Source organism: Microcaecilia unicolor, chromosome 5 (assembly GCF_901765095.1).
Source record: "Microcaecilia unicolor chromosome 5, aMicUni1.1, whole genome shotgun sequence".
NCBI classification, from domain to species: domain Eukaryota; kingdom Metazoa; phylum Chordata; class Amphibia; order Gymnophiona; family Siphonopidae; genus Microcaecilia; species Microcaecilia unicolor.
Window position 1 is genome coordinate 70,900,934 of NC_044035.1, and position 16,557 is coordinate 70,917,490.

Below are 16,557 nucleotides of genomic sequence, written 5' to 3' on the forward strand. Positions count from 1 at the left end.
TAACATAATATTCCCTTTACAATATACAAAAACTCATTACATGGTATAATGCAAGGTGAAATTCAGCATAAAATGAAGCTACTTCTTTCAAGTTCTTTTTAACATGCATAGTAGATCCTCACTGTCAAGGGCAAAGGAAAAGAGACTGGCATACTGGAGATGAAAGCATGGCTACATGGATGGCGTTACAAGAGTGTTTCAGCGCCCCTGAACCACGGGATGATTTTTCAAGGGCTGCTGAGCAGAGATGGCTAACTTAACAAAGAGGGCTTTAAACCAGGGATGGGTGAACAAAACCCCAAGGTAAGTAAAACATCTGGAAAGACCATAGTATGAGAAATAAGGTTCTGTATCTAGAGGCCATGATGGAAGAGGATGATTTAGATTTTGTTACGGTCACAGAGACGTGGTTCATAGAGAACTATGACTGGGATATAGTTATGGAGATCTCGAATGACCCACGGGAAACCACAAAAGTGTAAACAGAAAAGGGTGGGAGGTTGACCATGATACCAAAGACTGGAAAAAATGGACTTAAAAGCAAAAAATAATTTATTGAAAGAAGACTTGACACAAACGTGTTTCAGCCGCTAGGCCTGCATCAGGAGTCCACAAGGAAATATATATATATATATATATATATATATATATATATATATATATAGTAAAACAATATACATATATAACAATGAAATAACATCAATAGTGTCACCAATCATAAGGACTCATACAATAAAACATTGTAGTGAAAAGTGTATGGAAAGTTTGAACATATTTGCATAAATCAAATTATGAAAAATGTATGGAGAGCGTGGCAATGTATTTGGTAAAAAGTTATATGGGCATGCGGTAAAGCAATAAAACAGTATATATGTATATTCAATAGACAATGAAATACTATTGAAAATCTCTCCAATTTATATGAATCCATAATAAGAACATAATAAACCAATGTAATAAAAAACATAAAATGTACGAAGACTATTACAATATATTTGCATAAAGCAAATTGTTTATGTGTATGAAAGAGAATATATATAAAAAAATACAGTGGGGGAAATAAGTATTTGATCCCTTGCTGATTTTGTAAGTTTGCCCACTGACAAAGACATGAGCAGCCCATAATTGAAGGGTAGGTTATTGGTAACAGTGAGAGATAGCACATCACAAATTAAATCCGGAAAATCACATTGTGGAAAGTATATGAATTTATTTGCATTCTGCAGAGGGAAATAAGTATTTAATCCCTCTGGCAAACAAGACCTAATACTTGGTGGCAAAACCCTTGTTGGCAAGCACAGCGGTCAGACGTCTTCTGTAGTTGATGATGAGGTTTGCACACATGTCAGGAGGAATTTTGGTCCACTCCTCTTTGCAGATCATCTCTAAATCATTAAGAGTTCTGGGCTGTCGCTTGGCAACTCGCATCTTCAGCTCCCTCCATAAGTTTTCAATGGGATTAAGGTCTGGTGACTGGCTAGGCCACTCCATGACCCTAATGTGCTTCTTCCTGAGCCACTCCTTTGTTGCCTTGGCTGTATGTTTTGGGTCATTGTCGTGCTGGAAGACCCAGCCACGACCCATTTTTAAGGCCCTGGCGGAGGGAAGGAGGTTGTCACTCAGAATTGTACGGTACATGGCCCCATCCATTCTCCCATTGATGTGGTGAAGTAGTCCTGTGCCCTTAGCAGAGAAACACCCCCAAAACATAACATTTCCACCTCCATGCTTGACAGTGGGAACGGTGTTCTTTGGGTCATAGGCAGCATTTCTCTTCCTCCAAACACGGCGAGTTGAGTTCATGCCAAAGAGCTCAATTTTTGTCTCATCTGACCACAGCACCTTCTCCCAATCACTCTCGGCATCATCCATGTGTTCACTGGCAAACTTCAGACGGGCCGTCACAAGTGCCTTCCGGAGCAGGGGGACCTTGCGGGCACTGCAGGATTGCAATCCGTTATGTCGTAATGTGTTACCAATGGTTTTCGTGGTGACAGTGGTCCCAGCTGCCTTGAGATCATTGACAAGTTCCCCCCTTGTAGTTGTAGGCTGATTTCTAACCTTCCTCATGATCAAGGATACCCCACGAGGTGAGATTTTGCGTGGAGCCCCAGATCTTTGTCGATTGACAGTCATTTTGTACTTCTTCCATTTTCTTACTATGGCACCAACAGTTATCTCCTTCTCGCCCAGCGTCTTACTGATGGTTTTGTAGCCCATTCCAGCCTTGTGCAGGTGTATGATCTTGTCCCTGACATCCTTAGACAGCTCCTTGCTCTTGGCCATTTTGTAGAGGTTAGAGTCTGACTGATTCACTGAGTCTGTGGACAGGTGTCTTTCATACAGGTGACCATTGCCGACAGCTGTCTGTCATGCAGGTAACGAGTTGATTTGGAGCATCTACCTGGTCTGTAGGGGCCAGATCTCTTACTGGTTGGTGGGGGATCAAATACTTATTTCCCTCTGCAGAATGCAAATAAATTCATATACTTTCCACAATGTGATTTTCCGGATTTAATTTGTGATGTGCTATCTCTCACTGTTACCAATAACCTACCCTTCAATTATGGGCTGCTCATGTCTTTGTCAGTGGGCAAACTTACAAAATCAGCAAGGGATCAAATACTTATTTCCCCCACTGTATATAAAAAGGAACCAATAGAACAATATGTGTATATATACAATTAGCATTAAAATACCACCAAAGATATCGTCAATTTTATGGATTCATCATCAATGTATTTCCTTGTAGACTCCTGATGCAGGCATAGTGCCCGAAACACAACATTTGGTCAACCTCCCACCCTTTTCTGTTTACACTTTTTTGGGATATAGTTATACCAGACTATTATCTATTCAGGAAGGACATGATTGGAAGAAAGAGAAGAAGAATGCCACTATACGTTATAAAACATATTAAACCCTTCTGTACAAAATTAACAAATCTAAAATTCCATAAAGCAAATAAACTCCACATAAAGAGCAATGGTAATAGACAGGGCCGTGCCTAGGGTCTCCGGCGCCCCCCTGCAGTTGGCCCCGCCCCCCGAAAACGATCACTACACTACTCCCCCCCGAAAACGATCGCTACACTACCCGCCCTCTTCTCCCCAGATCCTTTTCCTTTTTTTTGTTTAAATGTCAGAAGAAGGCGGAACTGAGCGAAGGGAAGACTGACACGTCGGGGCGGGGGAGCGCCGCCTCCTTCTCATTAACGCTATGCTGCCGCCGGACAGAGGTAAATTTAAACAAAAAAAAAAAAGGAAAAGGATCTGGGGAGAAGAGGGCGAGGTAAGCATGGTGCGGTGGGGCACCCTCCAGAGGAAGGCGCCCTCCTGCCATGCTTACCTCGCTTACTGTGTTGGCACAGCCCTGGTAATAGAGAGGAACTAGCCTCACAACCTCTCCTTCACATTAGTCTTAGTGATAGGATTTTCTAGGTATTCCTTACAGACATAAAAAAAAACCTCCCTAAAAACACCATTTAGGTTCCATGCAATGCAAATTTTACTGGTAACACACAAAACAAAAAGTGAAAAACAAACCCACCAGTACAAATAAACACTAATTTATTTGCTTAGAACAAGAAACAACTTGCCAGTGAAACTGCACACCATTTCCAGTGTCACAGGGTCCCCAAAATGGCCATGAGATTTTTTTTGTTTTTAAAGACGCCAGAACTCCTGAAGTCACTTCTGATCTTAGCCGTGTGCTCTGTTGGTAACTTCCTATCTTCAACTAGAAAAAGCATTTTTTGTTTTGTGTGTTTTCATGAGGCACTGTTTTAATGAGAATTTTTAATGAAAGTTGTATATTTTTTAGATTACTGATCCTGATACACATTGAAACACCCTTTACGAAACTTGGGCCTTAGTTGGTGGGATCCACAGTTCATTTGTACACACTGAAGATAGATAAGTCACTTGTTTAATTGAAGGGTTACCAGTAACATATTTATTGCATAGAGCCTAAATGGTGTTTTTAGGGAGGGTTTTTTTTTTTTGTGCCTGTGAGGTCACTACCCAGAAAATCCTATCACTAAGACTAATGTGAAGGAGGGCTGTGAGGCTTTTTCCTCCCTATTACCATTACACTCTATGGGGAGTTTGTTTTGTGGAAATTTAGACTTCTTAGTTTTGTATAGAAGAGTTTTCTTTGATGATCATTATTTATCTTTTCTGCCCTTTTGATTTGTTTTTTGTATTGATTATAAAACAAATTTAAAAAGAATTTCAGGACTTGTAAAGTAAAAAGGAGGCACTGTGGATTGATCTGGGGAAAGAGGGAATGGAACATCAGGCCTCATTCACAGGCAGAAGCAGAGAATTAATTGAAGACATTCACAATACTGCTATGAAAGTGAAAGTACTACTAATAGGTGACCTCAGAATGCTGATACTGATTTGGACATCCCTGATGCAGTATCATCTAGCAGTATGGCGATCTTGGATTCTCTACAGGAAGAACTGTTCCACACATCAGAGGGGGCCATACTGAAGGAGTAGCCTAATGGTTAGTGCAGCAGCCGAAGAACCCAGAAATTGGGTTCAATTTCCACTGCAGCTCCTTGTGTCTCTAAAAAATAATCACTTAACCCTCCATTGCCTCAGGTACAAAATAAATACCTGTATGTAACCCTGGTCTCACAACACAGTTCTGGGCATCAGCTAACTCTCTGGAACAACACTTGAACCAGGGTCACCACAAAAGTTTTATTTCTAACTGAGCTGAGCACACAGGGCCGGTCTTAGGCAGAGGTGACCGAGGCAGCCGCATAGGGCCCCGCGCCTAAGGGGGCCCTGCGTGGCGTGCCTCGCCTCTGCCTCGCCGACCACGCTCGCCTGCCCTCCACCCATGTCCCGCGACGCGAGTCTCCTCATTCCTCTGCTGCTCCCCCTCCCTCCAGCCACCTGAGACATCTCCCGTCTGACCCCCCTCCCCACCCCGCCCCACCCCACCCCACCAAACAACCCTCTTCTGCCGCCCGCACCTCACCTGACCCGACCCAGCATTTTAAAAAAACCTCCAAGCGGCGGTGCCGGTGCCTCACGTCTGAGAGAAGAAAACTCGCTTTGTCGTTGGCCGGCCTTCCCTCAAGTCCCGCCCTCTGATGTAACTTCTGCAAGGGCGGGACTTGAGAGAAGGCCGGCCAACGACGAAGCGAGTTTTCTTCTCTCAGACGCGAGGCACCGGCACCGCCGCTTGGAGGTTTTTTAAAAATGCTGGGTCGGGTCAGGTGAGGTGCGGGCGGCAGAAGAGGGTCGTTTGGCGGATCGGGGAGGGGGGGTCAGACGGGAGATGTCTCAGGTGGCTGGAGGGAGGGGGAGCAGCAGGGGAACAAGGAGACTCGCGTCGCGGGACATGGGTGGAGGGCAGGGGGGACGGGGGGGCTACTGGACATAGGTGGATGGCAGTTGGCAAGGGGGCAGGAGGGTCGCTGGACATGGGGTGGATGGAGGGGAGGGGGCTTCTGGACATAGGTGGATGGCAGGGGAGGGCATAGGGGACAAGGGGGGTTGCTGGATATGGATGGCAGGGGGACAGGAGGGTCGCTGGACATGGGTGGATGGCAGGGGAGGGGGTTTCTGGACATAGGTGGATGGCAGGGGCGGGCAGGGAGGACAGGAGGGGTGCTGGACATGCGTGGGTGGCAGGGGAGGGGGGTTTCTGGATATAGGTGGAGGGCAGGGGGCACAGGAGGGTCGCTGGACATGGGTGGATGGCAGGGGAGGGCATAGGGGACAGGGGGGGTTGCTGGACATGGATGGCAGGAGGGACAGAAGGGTCGCTGGACATGGGTGGATGGCAGGGGAGGGGGGTTCTGGACATAGGTGGAGGCAAGGGGCACAGGAGGGTCGCTGGACATGGGTGGATGGCAGGGGAGGGGGTTTCTGGACATAGGTGGAGGGCAGGGGGCACAGGAGGGTCGCTGGACATGGGTGGATGGCAGGGGAGGGCATAGGGGACGGTCAGTTGCTGGACATGGATGGCAGGGGGGACAGGAGGGTCGCTGGACATGGGTGGATGGCAGGGGAGGGCATAGGGGACAGGGGGGTTACTGGACATGGATGGCAGGGGGGACAGAAGGGTCGCTGGACATGGGTGAATGGCAGGGGAGGGGGGTTCTGGACATAGGTGGAGGGCAGGGGGCACAGGAGGGTCACTGGACATGGGTGGATGGCAGGGGAGGGGGTTTCTGGACATAGGTGGATGGCAGGGGAGGGCAGGGGGCACAGGAGGGTCACTGGACATGGGTGGATGGCAGGGGAGGGCATAGGGGACAGGGGGGGTTGCTGGACATGGATGGCAGGGGGGACAGGAGGGTCGCTGGACATGGGTGGATGGCAGGGGAGGGAGTTTCTGGACATAGGTGGATGGCAGGGGTGGGCAGGGAGGACAGGAAGGGCGCTTTACATGGGTGGGTGGCAGGGGAGGGAGGTTTCTGGACATAGGTGGATGGAAGGGGAGGGCAGGGGAGGGCAGGGGGCACAGGAGGGTTGCTGGACATGGGTGGATGGCAGGGGAGGGCATAGGGGACAGGGGGGTTGCTGGACATGGATGGCAGGGGGGACAGGAGGGTCGCTGGATATGGGTGGATGGCAGGGGAGGGGGGTTCTGGACATAGGTGGAGGGCAGGGGGCACAGGAGGGTCGCTGAACATAGGTGGATGGCAGGGGAGGGCAGGGGGCACAGGAGGGTCGCTGGACATGGGTGGATGGCAGGAGAGGGCATAGAGGACAGGGGGGGTTGCTGGACATGGATGGCAGGGGGGACAGGAGGGTCGCTGGACATGGGTGGATGGCAGGGGAGGGGGTTCTGGACATAGGTGGAGGGCAGGGGACACAGGAGGGTCGCTGGACATGGGTGGATGGCGGGGGGGTTTCTGGACATAGGTGGATGGCAGGGGAGGGCAGGGGGCACAGGAGGGTTGCTGGACATGGGTGGATGGAGGGGAGGGGGTCTCTGGACATAGGTGGATGGCAGGGGAGGACAGAGGGGACGGGGGGGTTGCTGGTCATAGATGGATGGCAGGGGGGACAGGAGGGTCGCTGGACATGGGTGGATGGAGGAGAGAGAAGAAATGCTGGACATGGATGGAGGCGAGGGAAGAGTGAGGAAGGAGATGAGGTGAGGGAAAAGGAAGAGAGGAGAAAAAGTGCACATGAATATAGAAAATAGGCAGAAGCTGGATCCACTGGACAGTCAAGTCTGCGGAGGACCCAGCTTTTACTTACGGATGTAGGGCAAGAAATGAAGAAGAAAGGTGGAAAGTAAAGAAATAAATGGAAAGGAAGCCCTGGAAACGGAGTTAAGAGGACAGATAGCAGCACAATCGGATACTGAGCCAGCATGATCAGAAAAACAAAGTCACCAGACAACAAAGGTAGAAAAAACTATTTTATTCAGGATTTATTAATTGGAATATGTTAGTTTTTGGAAATGTGCATCTGTGATATTTTTCATGTAAGTTTTAATTTTTGTAGTATTGCTACATACTGAGTCTGACTTCTTGAGGCAACTTTCCAGTTCAGTATTTTGCATTCATGTGTTTTTCAGGTGTGATCAAGGAAGGTGCAGTATTCTGCTAGCGTATAGTTTGCAGCCCTTTTTGTTTGTTTTTTTTCACTAGGTTGTGCACTGGTGTTTTAGAGCCCGGTGTAATTACAGTTGCCTTTCCACGCCACGCATAAGGTTGTAGCTCGTCCTGTCCTTGGAATTAGTGCTGTTTATGGTTTGTTAAGCTTATGAGTGTGTTTTTGCACACGTTTGTGTATAGTGTTTTGCAGTGGAGAGTTTGTGTGTTGGCCTTACTAAGGTGGCACCAAACATCGGAAAGGGTGTAGAGCCTAAATCATGACACACTATCTCTAAAAGGGTGTTTTGTGGCTCTACATGAGAATTGTGATATTATGATCCTTTGCTAGCTTCATATTGTTGATAATCTGCATTTTCCGTATGGCTGGTATATTGGTGTATAAGGTATTAATTGTGACTTTTTTTTTTTTACTTATTTTTTTCTGTGTGTTGTCAGACAATTATGGATGACAGAGTCGGAGTCTTCTTGAGTCAGAGAGTTGTGGTATATATTTTAAAACAATTTTAATACCTTGGTGGTCTATATGTTTTTATATTGTACATTATATTTTACATATCACTTTATTTTATTGTATATCTTCATTTCATTTTTATTTTATTGCATATATGGGTTACAGAGTAATAGGGGAATTTGAAAGTACTGAATCTTTTCTTAATATTTTTCCTTTATTCTCCTTTGTTATGAGAATTGGAACTACTAATTGTAGTGGACTTGAACTGAATAATTTCTGGGGAGGGGAGGTTTCATGATAGCATTGTGCTTATTATTTCAATCAGTTATTTGTACAAGTTTAGCTTCATTTGTCTTTATTTGAAATTTCATAAAAAATGTTCTAAAAATGGAATAATTTTATCAATGGGGTGGAGCTAGGGTGGGGCGGGGCTACGGTGGGGCGGGGCAATGGTGGGGGTGGGGCTAGGATGGGGCCCCACCAAATTGGTCTGCATAGGGCCCTGCACTTGCTAAGACCAGCCCTGTGAGCACAGGTCGGGCCGGGCTTCATCCTGGTAGGCAATAGGGTTTTAAGCCACACTTTGTCTTTATTTCTTTCTCAGTCTGGGAACAAAATAACTTCACTATCACTCCAATGAAACTCTCCACTCCTAGATTTGTATTTTGTACAAACAGAACTTTACTGGAATGCTGCAACAGGCAGATATCCGAACTTCATACTTTTCTTGTAACAGAACAATTCACTTGATATCAAAACAGTTTACCTTGCAGAAAGAAATTTTTGTGCCAGTCCAAGACTCTTGGTGTAATTCTTTACATATTTACAGCACCACCAGTTCTCCAATACCCATCCTTTCTGGCAGAACAAAGGCTGGGCTTGCAGCACTTTCTGCAGCAAGTTGTCCTGCTGAACTTTAACCAGCTGCCGAACCCACTCTGACCAGACCTCCCTGTCTGTCCTTTCCCATCAGAGGTGCACTTCCATGAACTGCTGCCTCTGGCACCGAACAGGCTCTTTCGTGTTCTGCTCCCAGACTGGGTTAACCCTTTCTACCCACCTGGAGCACCCTCTCACTCTCTAGTTAATGCTTTTATTTGTAAATATCTCATCCTAATTCAGCCTTAGATTATTGAGCCTATCCAGGACACCCCCCCCCCCCTTTCCCCACGGGCAACCAAAGACCATGTGCTCACTAATCCTATCACCTTTACATCTTCTCAATTCCACCCCAACTATGACACCTACTGTCACTCACTCTTTCCAAATCCTCCTCCTGGACTGGGCTTCCCCTCTCCCATCCATTTACTGCTCCCTCTCTTCCCAGTGACTCTGGAGAGTTCTACAGCAGTCTAGTAATCCCCTGAGGAAATTTCCAAACTCAGTTTACCAGGGGATTACATGTAAACTGCTTTGACTGTAACCACAGAAAGGTGGTATATCAAATCCCACCCCAATTCCATTCCTTTCCTACCTAATTCATATGAATAGGGATAGTGTTTTGGATGTTATTGTTGGTGATCATCTGGCCTCCAATGATCACTAGATTGCATGGTTCAATATTAGGATAAGCATGGCGATAGTTAATTCAAAAGTCTAGGTTTCAGGAAGGGGATTCTAGACTTTTGGAAAAGTCACTTTGTCAAGATACAGGAATATGTCAAGGGGTTGTAGCTAGATGGAAATGTCTGGAGAAAGAAGAAAAGCAGTGGGCAGAACTGAAAGGAGTTATTTTATGGGTAACAAACCTTTGTGTTAACAAAAGTCAATAAAAGTATGAAGGAGGTCAATGGACGTTGAAAGAAGCAGCAGAAAAGGTGAGGAAAAAGAGGTTAGCCTTCATAAACTACAAGAGCTCAAAGAAAGAGGAAAACAAACAATATCTGAAAAATGCTGGTAAAGAAGAAAGGAAAACAAAGATGCAAATGGAATAAAAAATAGCCAATACGGTAAAATGGCGAGACATGACATTCAGATATGTTAGGTGATAGGAAGAAGAGCAAAAATGATATCATCAGACTCAAGGGTGAAGGAGAAGAATATGTAGAAGCTGATGAGGATAAAGATGAAGTGCAAATATTTCTAATCACAGATAAAGCAGCAGGAGTAGAACCACATAAACCAAACATATATAGGAATGGAAATGAAGTAGACCTTGAAAGATTTTCAGAAGATGGTATTCATGAGGAGCTAGCTAAACTAAAAACAGGCATGCGGTGGGGGATACATGGGATACATCTGAAGGTACTGAAGGAACATAGGAAAGGCCTGGTGGCTCTGCTGTCTGACCTTTTCAATGCTTCTTTAGAGTCAGAAGTGGTACCAGAGGACTGGAGAATGGCAAATGGGGTCCCTCTCCACAAAAGCGAGCATACGGAGGAAGTTGTGCACTGAAGGTCAGGTAGTCTGACCTCTGAGGCAAGTAAATTAATGGATACACTGCTAAAACAGAGGATAATGCAACAGTGGCATAACCAGAGGTGGAATTTTGAATGGGCACATTTTTCTCTTGCCCCTGCCTTCCCCCCCTCCAATGACACCCAACTCAAAATATTAATACATGAGTTGGCATGGATCCTCAAGCTCTGCTAGCTGAATATGTCCTTCTCCAATGGCCAGAACAGTCCCATACGCTCTGCAGTTGGCTGCACTGTCCTTGGGCCACTACCGCACCAGCCCCCCTGTGTGTGCTCAGTTTTTGCACGTGCACAAAAAGCACGTTGTAACAGTGCCACCGACTGCAGAGCATAGGAGAGTTTAGAGAACCTCTTCAGCTGGATGGGCTTGGGGCTGCAGTTTTGAGTAGGCATGAGCCCAAAGTGGGTGGGCCCAGGCCCACCTGTGGCTATGCCACTAGTGCAATCTCTGGAATCCTAAGGAATGCAAGATCCCAGGCAGCATGCCTTTATTAGAGAATGGCTTCTATTTTAAAAAGTCATGTATAAAAACAAATTGTGAGAATCACCTTACAAGTATTGTAATTGAATGTTAAACTTTTTTCTGCGGAGCCATTGAAGAGGATGGTGCTGTAATCCTCGTCATGCTTGAAGTTTCTAGCAATGAGTTGCACCGCTGGGGCATACACAATATAACCTTTATTGCTTTAGAAGCTACCGGTATTTGAGATTTATTAAAAGTAGGTCATATCAGATGAATCTGATTAATTTCTTTGACTGGGTGACCTGTATGTTGGAATGAGGGAGACCACTGGATGTATTTTACTTAGTTTTCAGCAGAGCGTTTGACACAGTTCTACATAGGACTTTCTAATGCCATTTATGTCCCTCTATCGCCCAACAGAAGACTTCACATCACCCAATATTGCTACTCAATGTATATTGACAGAAAAGGTAGCAATGATGCCTGGAACTGCAACACTGGACAATTTGAAGTGTTTGCTCTAAAGGTTTGCTGCTGGGTGATAGAAAGGCAGAAAACAACATTAGAAAAGTAATGAAGATTGGCTAAAACGATAAGTAAAAATACTTTACTTCTGCTTACTGTATATACAGGCAGTTTATTCATTTCATGCTGCCAATGTACGCACTTGAAAAGAAAGAGAAATCCAATGACATTGAGTATAAAAAATTCATATGTTTTTTCACATTTATATTGCACTTGAGGTACCTGTGATTGGAGTGATAGCAGCCCTGCAAAGCAGCAGTGACAAGTAGTTACATATGGCCTTGCAAAGGTTTCTGATGGCTCCTCTATTATTTATTAATATTTTTGCAGCATATATTGCTGGAAACGGATACTGAACAGTTATGGTAGTGTACTTTTCAATTTGCTCTTGTATCTGAGATCCCCTTAGGTCCAGTATGCACTCTTTTGAATGGCTGGTCTAATCCACTACACTACAAATCCAATTAGCACTGAAGGTGAACAGATAATGCACCTCTTGAATACCATTTCATTTGTTTCCTTGATATAGCATTTATAATATGTGCATCACAGAACAGTGGCAATAATAAAACACACTAATAATAAAATACAAGTAGAGGTAAAATACCAAAAGTAAAACAATAAAATATACAACAATCACTAATCGGTCTGCATGAATGATTGGGGGGGGAGGGGGGGAGAAGAGCTTTGTGTTCACTAAAGAACTGTTCTGCTATTTATATGAGCCACATCAGTGTAATAATTCTAGGTCAGGATAGACTGAAAAGTTTGAGAGATCTTGCATTTAGCCTGCTTAATGTTTGGAAGAGATGACACATGCCTTTCAACGAAAACTAGGCAAGTTATGTTAAAATGTCTCAGTGAACCTCTTTATAAGATACTTCACATCTACTGCACTGCAAAGATAACACTTTTTCATATTATATGAATGTCCGATTCACAAGCCAACCCACATAAAGAATCTCTCAGTGAACTAATCACTGGATCTGAGTTAGTGTTAAACCCGATTAGAACAGATTTTATAATTTGTCTCCCAACAGTGTTTAAAATCACTTGCACACGAAAGTTGAGATCTCTTCTTCCCTTACTGCTGTGAAGGCTACGGAGCTAAAATACGACAAAAAGAGAACAGAAAATAAACCCATGCAAAAAGCAGAACAGCGAATGGTATGTAGGTTCTCTGGTGTCCGGGACGGAGGTGTACGTATATATTAAAAAAAAAAAACCACATACACTCACCATCCTCCTTGTCATCAAAGACAGGTCTTTTGGAGGAAGTGTTCGCTCCCATCCTTTTTCGCCACTTGTTCCAGTGAAACATTTGGGCAGGGATCGTGATAGCATTCCCTATATGCCGGAAACCTGAGGGAAGCTAGGTGCTAGCGATCAGAGCACCAACAAGATGGATCTGTCTTTCTCCCTCCGCTCTCGTCTGGCTCCTGCCGGGCTGCACGTTCAGCAGCTGCACTTAGACCAGGGCTCCTGCGTCCCTGCAGGCAGAGCGCCGGGAGCTGCAGGGGAGGACGGCTGCTCTTCCGCTGCAAAAGCAGTTCTGAACAGGGCTGCACGGAGCCCAACAAGCAGTGCCTTTTTTCCCCCTGCAAAGCATAGACGAACGACAAACTGAGGCCTAGGAAGGCTTATTTATGCCACCCTCTGGCACGTTGTATAACTGCACTAAAATCCAAAAGTAGAAATCCTCCCTAAGAGAGACTAATAAACTCAACCAGGCTAGTATCAGGAATAATTCTACTTGTGTTTTGCTACTTCATATAAAGTACTTGGGATTTAGTGGGTATTTGGATACAACTAAAAATAACCCCTTTCCCAGGTGTAGCTCTCACTGCTAACCCTTAAAAAAAAACACTAAAACTAGTGACAAAAACTTGCTCTATTCTTCTCAACATTATCTAATTTTTAACACAGTTTTTAAACTTCCATCTAACATTCTTCACATAAATACGATTTCTGTCATATATCAAACGTACCGTAGCTGTGATTTTGTTTTTTCAAGCTATTGCAATATATTAGAAGGTTAAAGACCAAATAAGCCAATCCCTGTTCAGGCCCAGGCAGCAGCTCCATCAAAACCATCTCCCAAAAAAAAAAAAAGAATTCTTGCAGTTTTCAAATCTCTAAATATGCTGAACCACAGATGTCTTGCAATCAAGCTGAAAAGAAATCCAACCCTACTACTAAAGTTAACCATGCTAATGAATATAACTCAATTAGTGATTAATTCATTGAGGGAACTTTGTGCGCTAGCATGTGCTTACCATTATTATTATTAACATTTGTATAGCACTACCAGACGCACGCAGTGCTGAACACCTAACATAGAGAGACAGTCCCTGCTCAAAAGAGCTTACAATCTAAAAATAATACAGACAGACAAGACAATTAAGGTCGCGGGAGTACTGGGTGAGAAGGAACAAGGGGAGGCAATTGAGTAGTAGCCAGGAGCCAAAAGCAGTGGTGAAAAGGTGGATTTTCAGCATAGATTTGAAAACAGGTAGAGATGGAGCTAGACGTACAGGCTCAGGAAGTTTATTCCAGGCATAAGGAGCCACGAGGGAAAAGTAACGAAGCCTGGAGTTAGCAGTGGAGAAGAAGGGGGACAACAAGAGAGATTTGTCCAGTGAGCGGAGATCACGGGGAGGAATGTAGGGAGAGATGAGAGTGGAGAGGTAATGGGGAGCTGCAGAATGGATGCACTTAAAGGTCAGTAAGAGAAGTTTGAATTGTATGCGGAAGTGGATGGGGAGCCAGTGAAGTGACTTGAGGAGTGGGCTAGTGTGGGTATAACGATTTTTGGCGAAAAATAAGTCGTGCTGCAGAATTTTTGACAGACTTAAAAGGGCTTACCACGGTATGTGCTCAGGTGTCCTGCTGTAAGTTCCTAATCTGCACGCACTACCCGCATGCTTAAAAATATTTTGTATTTTCTGGCTGACAGGGTGTCTCAGGGGTGTGGAGTGGGCATTTCTGCTCTAATCAGTTAATATATCTACATTACTGCATGCTGATTAGCGCAGAATTAGCACATGAGCACTTACTGCCTACAAAATGGGTGGCAGTAAATGCTCACACGCTCATTTTCATTAATGCCCACGCGCTAATGGCAACATTAGTGCATGGCTATTAATTCATAAAATAGAAACTCAGCCATTTTACCGCTGCAATAAAAATAACCCTAGAACACAGGAAAGACCCACATAAGGGCGTGCTAAGGCCACTTTCTACTGCAGCTTAGAAAAGGACCTCTGAGTTTCCCAATTCAAAAGCTAATGCTCTTTAGAGTGGAAGAGAATCACCTCAGATCAAAGCAGAAGTTAAGAATCTAGACAGCTGCATGGGAATGGGGATTGCGGCATTCCCATGGGTATGGAAAATGTTGCCACAAGATTCCCGCAAGGCTGGAAGAAATTGCCCTGGGATTCCTGTGAGGCTAGAAGGAGTTGCCATGAGATTCCTGTGGGAGTGTAGTCAAAACTTCTGGTGACTTCAGAATGAGGCATGGAATGCACAGAGAGAGGTAATTGGAGCACCAGAACGAGGCTTGGAATGTATGGCAAGAGGCAGCTGAAGCACCTGAATGAGGCTTGGGATACCGAGAGAGGCAGTTGGAACACCAGACTGAGTCTTGGAACACTCATTGGTTGAACAGTAAATAGCATCCAAAATAAACAAGGGAGGCTGTTGGGGTTAGGAGGAAACAGAGGGCTACGAGCAAATAAATAATAGTTTCAACTTCTGCAGGTACAGGTGGGGATGGAGGAGATTCATGACGGATTTTGTCAAAATCTTTCTGAAAGTCTAGATATACAATATCAACCGGCTCCACTTTATCCACATGTTTATTCACGCCTTCAACAAAATGTAGCAAATAATGGGTAAATTTCAGATGTGTCAAACTGCAGTAGCATGTATAATTTACTCATGCATTTAAACAACAGAGGCCACCCCATTATTGACATCCTTGACATCTACCTGTACCAGAGATGGTTTTCAAGGGTGACAATGCAAAGAAACTGAAAGAAATCTCAGTGAACCTGGAAGATGTACTGAGCCAAATTGACTAATTAAAAGAGTAGTAAATCCCCTGGACTGGTAGAATACACCCAGTGATCTGTAGTGATCTGTAACCTGTTGCTAAATCGTCCATAGTACCTGAAGATTTTAGGGTGCCCAATACAATGCCTATTTTAAAAAAATGGATCCAGGGATGGTCCGGGAAATTACAGACCAGTAAGCCTGATGTCAGTGCTGGACAAAATAGTGGAAACTATTATAAAGAATAAAATCACTGAACATATTTAATGGGACAGAGTCAACATGGATTCAGCCAAGGAAAGTCTTGGTTCACCAATTTGCTTCATTTCTTTGAATGCATGAATAAACATGTCAATTAAGGTGAGCCGGTTGATTGGAGAGGCATTTTTGATATGACGTCTAAATCAGACTTTGGATGTTTTGCTGAAAATGTTCAAAAATCAAGTGGTAAAAACAGCCATTTTCAAACCTGAAAAAGTCTATCTTTTTGTTTCAAACATGGCCAATTTCTAGACGTTTTTTTGCTTAGTGTGTCTATCTTTTTGGACCATTTTTGAAGAAAAAAAAAGTGAAAAATGCACAAAATCTAGTCATTGGGATGTAGGAGAAGCCAGCCTCTACTTCTCTGAAAGTCATTCAGAGAAGTAGAGGCTTTTTTCTTGCTTTCTGTTGGACATTACAAATCATACTGGAGTTCCTGAGGAAGTTTTTTACGAAACCCTGCAGAGTTAAAAGACCCCATTGAGAGGTTGATAACAATGGAATGATATATATGTGAAGGCATTTGATTGTAGCTAAAAGGAGAGCCAATCGATGTTAATCAATACAAGATAAGTGCCTCAGTTGCTTGTTTAGACCCTTAGTGGTCATTTTTTGACATTATAGTGATAGAGGATATGTGGACTAAGAGATAGAGGTGAATGTTTCTCACTTGAAGTTATTTTTGAATTTTTGAATATATATTGGAGCATTGGTGAGTGGTTTGCATATATATAAACATTGAACAAACATTGAAAAAAACACAGAGAGATTCCATGATTGAGAAGCTCAA

General features: G+C 44.4%; 1 protein-coding gene across 1 annotated transcript in view; it reads right to left on the reverse strand.

Moving 5' to 3' along the window:
• The window catches only part of STK32C (serine/threonine kinase 32C), a 534,408-nt gene extending 521,414 nt beyond the window's left edge, over positions 1-12,994 (reverse strand). The window contains exon 1 of the mRNA XM_030202984.1: positions 12,693-12,994. Within this exon, the coding sequence (XP_030058844.1) occupies positions 12,693-12,774 (82 nt within the window). The 5' untranslated portion in view covers positions 12,775-12,994. The remainder of the gene's footprint in view (positions 1-12,692) is intronic.
• Between the last annotated feature and the right edge of the window lie 3,563 nt (positions 12,995-16,557).